Source organism: Salminus brasiliensis, chromosome 6 (assembly GCF_030463535.1).
Source record: "Salminus brasiliensis chromosome 6, fSalBra1.hap2, whole genome shotgun sequence".
Classification (NCBI taxonomy): domain Eukaryota; kingdom Metazoa; phylum Chordata; class Actinopteri; order Characiformes; family Bryconidae; genus Salminus; species Salminus brasiliensis.
Window position 1 is genome coordinate 46,198,646 of NC_132883.1, and position 10,000 is coordinate 46,208,645.

Genomic DNA, 10,000 nt, shown 5'->3' on the forward strand with positions numbered 1-10,000 from the left:
GAGGACCCTGTGCCGCGCTGCTGCGCTGATCAGCCTGACCTGGCTGGTCGGCTTCTCCATCTCCATCCCGCCCATGCTGGGCTGGAGGACGCCAGAGGACCGCGCCAACCCGCTGGCCTGCACCATCAGCCAGGACCCAGGCTACACCATCTTCTCCACGTTCGGGGCGTTCTACATCCCGCTGGCGCTCATGCTGGTGCTTTACGGGCGGATTTTCCGGGCAGCGCGGTTCCGCATCCGCCGGAGTGCCAAGAAGACCACGGACAGGATGAAGATGAAGGAGAAGGAGAGGAAGGGCACTGTGTTGCCAGCGAATGGAGCCCTGTGTACGAACGGGACTGGGACGGGCACCAAGCTGAAGCTGAAGATGAGGAAGGACGAGAAGGAGGGGTCTCGAACACACCTGTGTGTCGCCGTGTCACCGGTGAAGCAAGTGCCGTGCACCCCTGTGACAGCCACTTCAGAGGGCACCAGGACGAGCACTCCAGACAGCACCAGCTTGGGCAGTCCAGAGGTCACTAGGGCGGGCACTCCAGAGGGCATCAGCTTGGACAGCCCAGAGGTCACCAGGACGGGCACTCCGGAGGGCACTGAGACTGGCGCCGAACTGAAGAGGACAGACGAGGGGTCTCGTACGCAGCTGTGCTTCACACTGTCTCCTGTGACTTCACCCATGCGTGCCAACGGAACTGAGGTGGGCACCGGAGAAGGTGCTGAACTCTTACAGGGCTCAGGAGGGCGTGGAGCTGCGAAGCTGCACCTGGCACTGCCCAATCAGCCTCAGGCTGAAGGTGGAGGCGGAGGCAGAGGCGCAGGTTGTGGTGATGCCCGGCGGAGGGCACTGGCGCGCGAGCGGCGGACGGTGAAGACGCTGGGCATCATCATGGGCACCTTCATCCTGTGCTGGCTGCCCTTCTTCATCGTGGCGCTGGTGCTGCCTTTCTGTGGGTCCAGCTGCCCCATGCCCGCCTGGCTGGGCGCCGTCATTAACTGGCTGGGATACGCCAACTCCCTGCTGAACCCCGTCATCTACGCCTACTTCAACAGGGACTTCCAGAACGCCTTCAGGAGAATGCTCAGGTGCAGGTTCAGCAGGCAGTAACCAATCAGAGGTATTGATTAACCTGAGGTTATTGATTCATCCGTTATCAATGAACTTGAATTGTTGGTTCATCACAGTTATGAATTAATCTGAAATATTTTTCAACTGGTTGATTAATCAGTAGAAATGGCTCAGAATGATCAATTATTGATTAATCAGATCTCTCTATTAATCACTCAATTAATTAATTATTTATTAACCAGGGTTATTGATTAATCTGAATGATTACTCATTCTTAGATTCATCTGAATTGTTGATTAATTCTTGAGTTATTAATTTACCTGCTTTTAATTAATTGATCAGATCAGATCACAGTTATTGATTAGTCTGAAATGGTTGAATAAACTGAGATTAGCAAACAATTAATTGTGGGTTATTCATTATTGGACTTATTGATTACTCTGAAGACATTATACTGACTAATTAATCAGCTATGTTGATTAATCAGAGATGTATTGATTAATTAGAGGTTATTGAGCTGGTTGTGGGTATGAGTATGATGAGGAAGATGAAGAAGTCTCTGCTGGACTTGGCTGAGTGTGTTTGTAGTCACTGATGGTCAGTAATGGACTCTGGTCATTATCAGCTCCTCTCTATTCACTGGACAGGACTGGTCAGTAGAAACTGCAGGTCTCTCTGTGTCCAGCACTGCTGTGGAATTATGAGAAGTGTGTCCATGGAGTGTGAGGGACACACACACTGATCGTACAGAACACACACACTGATCGTACAGAACACACACACTGATCGTACAGAACACACACTGATCGTACAGAACACACACTGATCGTACAGAACACACACACTGATCGTACAGAATACACACACTGATCGTACAGAACACACACACTGATCGTACAGAACACACACACTGATCGTACAGAATACACACACTGATCGTACAGAACACACACACTGATCGTACAGAACACACACACTGATCGTACAGAATACACACACTGATGATAGTGTACCTGGATCAATGTCTGTGATTAGTCATGGTTACACTCAGTGTAACAGACGCTACAGACAGACAGACAGACAGATGGACAGACAGACAGACAGATGGACAGACAGACAGATGGACAGGCAGACAGACAGACAGACAGACAGGCAGACAGACAGATGGACAGACAGACAGATGGACAGGCAGACAGACAGACAGGCAGACAGACAGATGGACAGGCAGACAGACAGACAGGCAGACAGACAGATGGACAGACAGACAGATGGACACACACTTAACCACACACCTACACACACCTACACACTCTAAACCACACCTTAACCACACACACCTACACACACCTACACACACCTACACACTCTAAACCACACCTTAACCACACACACTTAACCACACACCTACACACACCTACACACTCTAAACCACACCTTAACCACACACCTACACACTCTAAACCACACCTTAACCACACACCTACACACTCTAAACCACACCTTAACCACACACACTTAACCACACACCTACACACTCTAAACCACACCTTAACCACACACACTTAACCACACACCTACACACACCTACACACTCTAAACCACACCTTAACCACACACACTTAAACACACACCTACACACTCTAAACCACACCTTAACCACACATCTACACACACCTACACACTCTAAACCACACCTTAACCACACACTTAACCACACATCTACACACTCTAAACCACACCTTAACCACACACCTACACACTCTAAACCACACCTTAACCACACACACTTAACCACACACCCACACTCTAAACCACACCTTAACCACACACACTTAACCACACACCTACACACACCTACACATTCTAAACCACACCGTAACCACACACCTACACACTCTAAACCACACCTTAACCACACACCTACACACACCTACACACATCTACACACTCTAAACCACACCTTAACCACACACACTTAACCACACACCTACACACACCAACACTCTAAACCACACCTTAACCACACACCTACACACACCTACACACTCTAAACCACACCTTAACCACACACCTACACACACCTACACACTCTAAACCACACCTTAACCACACACACTTAACCACACACCTACACACTCTAAACCACACCTTAACCACACACACCTACACACTCTAAACCACACCTTAACCACACACATTTAACCACACACCTACACACTCTAAACCACACCTTAACCACACACACCTACACACACCTACACACACCTACACACTCTAAACCACACCTTAACCACACACACTTAACCACACACCTACACACACCTACACACTCTAAACCACACCTTAACCACACACCTACACACTCTAAACCACACCTTAACCACACACCTACACACTCTAAACCACACCTTAACCACACACACTTAACCACACACCTACACACACCTACACACTCTAAACCACACCTTAACCACACACACTTAACCACACACCTACACACACCTACACACTCTAAACCACACCTTAACCACACACACTTAAACACACACCTACACACTCTAAACCACACCTTAACCACACATCTACACACACCTACACACTCTAAACCACACCTTAACCACACACTTAACCACACATCTACACACTCTAAACCACACCTTAACCACACACCTACACACTCTAAACCACACCTTAACCACACACACTTAACCACACACCCACACTCTAAACCACACCTTAACCACACACACTTAACCACACACCTACACACACCTACACATTCTAAACCACACCGTAACCACACACCTACACACTCTAAACCACACCTTAACCACACACCTACACACACCTACACACATCTACACACTCTAAACCACACCTTAACCACACACACTTAACCACACACCTACACACACCAACACTCTAAACCACACCTTAACCACACACCTACACACACCTACACACTCTAAACCACACCTTAACCACACACCTACACACACCTACACACTCTAAACCACACCTTAACCACACACACTTAACCACACACCTACACACTCTAAACCACACCTTAACCACACACACCTACACACTCTAAACCACACCTTAACCACACACATTTAACCACACACCTACACACTCTAAACCACACCTTAACCACACACACTTAACCACACACCTACACACTCTAAACCACACCTTAACCACACACACTTAACCACACACCTACACACACCTACACACTCTAAACCACACCTTAACCACACACACTTAACCACACACCTACACACACCTACACACTCTAAACCACACCTTAACCACACACACCTACACACACCTACACACTCTAAACCACACCTTAACCACACACACCTACACACTCTAAACCACACCTTAACCACACACATTTAACCACACACCTACACACTCTAAACCACACCTTAACCACACACACCTACACACTCTAAACCACACCTTAACCACACACATTTAACCACACACCTACACACTCTAAACCACACCTTAACCACACACACCTACACACTCTAAACCACACCTTAACCACACACACTTAACCACACACCTACACACTCTAAACCACACCTTAACCACACACACTTAACCACACACTTACACACACTTAACCACACCGTAACCACATACCTGCAGACACTTAACCACACACCTACACACACCTACACACACTAAACCACACAGAACATCTATTCTGCCTCCCCTTACCCTGTTCTAGAGGGTTCTCCTCATTTACACTGGTCCAGAACGTTCTCCATTGGTTCATCAGTTATATTTCTAAACCCTCTAAAGGCCAGAGTACACCAGCCTGGTGATTGTTGGGAGAATCTAGCACACAGGTTAACACACAGGTTCTGTGTGTGGTTCTCAGAAGAATGTGACGCAACTCCAAACTTCCTGCTAGTGATTTCGACTGACCGCTGCGGAAACGGAGACCAGCATTCTCTGAGCGAGCGTCAGTCCTACACTGAGGAAACCCAGGGAAATCAGAACGAGCGTTTAGTGCACTGAAAAATCTGATTCCGGAGCTAAAGTCCAGCTCTCCTGATCTGATTTTAAATCTGATTTCTAGGCCGAGGCTGTTTGAGCATTTGAACAATCGGATAACTGAAGAAATCTGATTCTGATTGGATTATCGTATTAAATCAGACCTGCTCTTTATTGTTTATAACATTTGTTTATTTTCTAAAATAAAAGTTACTCAAATCTGATGAAGAATTAGTCTCATCTTCGTGTGACAGTTGTCTAGGGTGGTCCGAGGGCAGACCAGCAGCAGCAAACGGTCAGTGGAGTGCTGACCTTATCGAGCCAGTGGACCGTTATGTGCTCCCCATCTGAGATAATATTCTTATCTCAATCTCATAATTAATATTAGATCATTAGATCAGATAAAAGACGACTGAGCGACTGAGCGGTGATTTTAACCAAGAGCTGCTAATGTTTGTTTTTCATATTTATGAAAATGAGCAGATCACAAAATGCATAAATACATGATTAATAAAGAAAGAAAGAAATACAGAAATTAAATGATGTTCCCAGTTTTGTCTTGTTTTTATTATGTGTGTGTGTGTGTGTGTGTGTGTGTGTCTCCAAAGGCTTCATTATTGAATTTATGCCCAACATTTACGCTGTTTATGAATTCTAAATAGTAAGCGCACGCATGCACACACACACACACACACACACACACACACACACACACACACACACACACACAACACGCTTTGCTAAAGTTAGCAGTTACACACAGTGAAACCCAGTAAGCAGTGAGGGTCTTTCTGAGGAACGAGCGGACTGCCCTAAACACACTCAGCAGTGCAGGGACACACTGGGTCAGGTGTCCTGAGTAACTGTCTCTACTGTCCAGACAAGAAGACTTTCTACTAGATTTTGAAGCTGCATTGCTGTGAGAATTTGATTGCATTCAGCAACAAGAGTGTTAGGTCATGATCACCACCCCACCTCAAGCTGTGTGTGTGTATTTGCACATCTGTGTCAGCATTGGGTGCAGCTTAAAGTAGCTGAATGTGTTCATTAGAATGGGTGTCCACAAACTTTTGTACACAGAGTGTCAGTACAGAATTTGACTGGCAGTGTGAGAAAACTGGACTGATATGGTGTGGGTTTCCGGTTCTAGCGTGTGTGTGTGTGTGTGCAGCCGCAGCGCTCCAGCCGTAACGTGATTAAACTCTTAAACTCAGCCCGGAGCCGACAGCCTGGTGCTGGATTTCACACTTTACACCCATACAGACTCAGAAACCTCAGCAGTAACTCTGTTAGAGACACCTCCACCTCCACCTCCACCTCCACATCTGCAGACCTCTGGAGACCGCCGGAAACCTACAGAGACCCCCAGGAACCAGGCTGGAATCCACCTCCTCAAACTTCCCCCTGAACCAGACCCTCACTAAACTTCCCGGTAGAATCTCACTGAATTCACGGCATGCACACACACACACACACACACACACACACAGAGATGTTAGGTATGTGAGTGCTGAGAGTTGAGCTGTGTGTTAATGAGAGATCAATATGTAATATCAGCTCTCAGCTCAGGATCAATTACACCCCCCCCCCCGGTTCTCTGGGTTCTCTGGGTTCTCTGTTATTATGTTCTCTGATGGTTTCAGTGTTTCTCAGTGTTCCATAAAATAACACTGAGAAACAGTGGATCAATTATCACCAAACACTGCGACATTTACACCAGCTGCTGATTTATCAATGATCACTGGACTATTATTATAACCTGTAATACGCTTTAATGGACTGTACAGTGCTTTTCATGTACCTGCCTGTCTGTCTGCCTGCCTGTCTGCCTGTCTGTAGGTTATTCCAAAGGTAAGCAGTAACTCTTTATCAGATTTAGATGTTATTGAAACTCTCTCTCTCTCTCTCTCTCTCTCTCTCTCTCTGTCTCTCTCTCTCTCTCTCTCTGTCTCTCTCTCTCTCTCTCTCTCTCTCTCTCTCTCTCTCTCTCTCTCCTGAGGGACTGAATCTGAGGAACTACAGTCAGACAGAGATCAGGTCTGATTCCAGCCTCACTTTATCATCGCTGCTCAATAAGGCGCTAATCTCCCACCAGAGTGTAGAATCAGGAGCTGCATCGCTCCTAATGAAGTCCTCAAGTGTGCTGCAGTGGCTGAGTTGCTGAAAGCTGATGCACATCCCCCCCCCCCCCCCCCCCCCCCGCCCCAGCAGCTCATCAGGGCAGCTCGAGATCAGCTGGGTTCCCGAGGCCGTGAGTGAATCATTGAAGTGGGGCCGGGGGCCCGGGGCCCGGGGCCCGGGGGGGGGGGGGGGGGGGGGGTATCCTGCAGGTTAAGCTGCTCTTTCTTCTCCTCTGTTCAATAAAGAACGATGTCCAGCCTGTTGGGATGTGAACGGATGCTGCCCTGGTCACCATGGATCCTGTACTGCACAGTTGTAAAGGAGCAATTAGCTGATGACATCAAAGGCTCACAGTCACATGGTGGGCACAGGGCTTCAAACACGCCAGCGTGAAAAATCCCCCAATCTTTAAAGAACGGCCTCGGGCTGAACGGAAAAATACCCCAAAACAACAAAAACAAACAAAAATATTTACGCTTCATGTGCATCTGGGTAATTAGTCGTGTATCTTCACCAGAGGATTAGCTAATTAATTTGGCATGGAGCGCTAATCCTTTCCATAGCGTCGCATCGCGGCCATCAGCCAACCGGCACTGCAGCGTTAGCTCTGAGAAACGCCACATTCGCCCAATTTCCCCCCAAACCCAAACCTAATCAATCAGCAAAACCCAAATCTAGTCAAACTGAAACTACGAAGCTAATGTAGCTAACAAGCAACTGGAGCTTATGTACACCAATTAGCATCACGTCAAATCCATCACATACTGGCTTTAAACCGTCTGGAGCAGGACATTTGTTTGATGAACTTGGAAATTTGATGTACTTAAACAGGTTCCAGCTGGACGTGCTTTTGGTCATCCCTTTGTGTTCCCATGGCAACACCGTCCACCAGTTTTCTCACCAATTAGACAGATTTTTGTACAGATTTCACCTGAAGATGTTTTATGGTTTCTGTACCCAAAAGTACCATTTTATATTTTTTGACTGAGTTGAAGTTCAGAAGCAGAGCAGCTTCAGCTCACAGGGAGAGACAGCCAGGCTAAAGTACAGCTTCCAAACATGGTGGAGGTAGTTTCACACACTGCTACTGTAACTAAGACCCCCAGAGTAAACAGTGGGAATTAGAATTTTGCATCCCACTTTAAGTGGTGCAGCAGGTAAGAGGTTAAGAAGACGCTCTGATCGGGTCTTTAGTGGATCTGATGATAACCTCATGCATTAGTCAGGTGATGTGAGAAGCTCACAGTTCGCTCCAGCATGTAGCTGGAGGCGGCGGCGGGGTTGGTGGAGAAGGTGGTGGTTGTAGTCGGTGGAAGGGGTGGGGGGTATATGAGCATACACTAATTCCATAGGTTATTAATTCGTGCCCTCAGAGCAGATTGCTGGTGATGTGAAAGCTCTGAGTGAAGCTGTGAGTTATGCAGAGTCTCGCTGAGGAGCTTCGTATCCTGAAGACAAAGGTAATGCTCCACAAACTCAAAACACGATGCATCTTAATCAGCCCGGCCCATCTGCATACCTCTAGAACCCCACAGCTCCAGAACCAGAGCTCCAGAACCCACAGCTAAAGAACCAGAGCTCCAGAGATCTTTCAGGAGATCTTTCTGTTCTTTAAGAACTGTGGCTCTTTATTCAATAAATCAATCAATTATTAAACTCTCCATCAGCTTTATTATAACAGCAGTCCTGTTATAAAGTGAAATAAAAAGAGGGTTATATGACTGTAGCTCCGCCTCCACAGTGAATATCACAATACCTACATTTAGAGCGTTATTAATATTCACCCTAATGAGAGACTGTAGCTCCTCCTCCTCAGTGTATATCACAATACCTACATTTAGAGCGTTATTAATATTCACCCTGAGAGACTGTAGCTCCTCCTCCTCAGTGTATATCACAATACCTACATTTAGAGCGTTATTAATATTCACCCTAATGAGAGACTGTAGCTCCTCCTCCTCAGTGTATATCACAATACCTACATTTAGAGTTATTAATATTCACCCTAATGAGAGACTGTAGCTCCGCCTCCTCAGTGTATATCACAATACCTACATTTAGAGAGTTATTAATATTCACCCTAATGAGAGACTGTAGCTCCGCCTCCTCAGTGTATATCACAATACCTACATTTAGAGCGTTATTAATATTCACCCTAATGAGAGACTGTAGCTCCGCCTCCTCAGTGTATATCACAGTACCTACATTTAGAGAGTTATTAATGTTCACCCTAATGAGAGACTGTAGCTCCTCCTCCTCAGTGTATATCACAATACCTACATTTAGAGCGTTATTAATATTCACCCTAATGAGAGACTGTAGCTCCTCCTCCTCAGTGTATATCACAGTACCTACATTTAGAGCGTTATTAATATTCACCCTAATGAGAGACTGTAGCTCCTCCTCCTCAGTGTATATCACAATACCTACATTTAGAGCGTTATTATTATTCACCCTAATGAGAGACTGTAGCTCCGCCTCCTCAGTGTATATCACAATACCTACATTTAGAGCGTTATTATTATTCACCCTAATGAGAGACTGTAGCTCCGCCTCCTCAGTGTATATCACAATACCTACATTTAGAGCGTTATTAATATTCACCCTAATGAGAGACTGTAGCTCCGCCTCCTCAGTGTATATCACAATACCTACATTTAGAGCGTTATTAATATTCACCCTAATGAGAGACTGTAGCTCCTCCTCCTCAGTGTATATCTCAATACCTACATTTAGAGCGTTATTAATATTCACCCTAATGAGAGACTGTAGCTCCGCCTCCTCAGTGTATATCACAAT

General features: G+C 46.2%; 1 protein-coding gene across 1 annotated transcript in view; it reads left to right on the forward strand.

The window, feature by feature from the left end:
• Positions 1 to 1,161, forward strand: part of htr1aa (5-hydroxytryptamine (serotonin) receptor 1A a) — a 1,883-nt gene extending 722 nt beyond the window's left edge. The window contains exon 1 of the mRNA XM_072681184.1: positions 1 to 1,161. This exon is cut by the window's left edge and continues 722 nt beyond it. Coding sequence (XP_072537285.1) covers positions 1 to 1,102 — 1,102 coding nt within the window. The 3' untranslated portion in view covers positions 1,103 to 1,161.
• Positions 1,162 to 10,000: the final 8,839 nt, after the last annotated feature.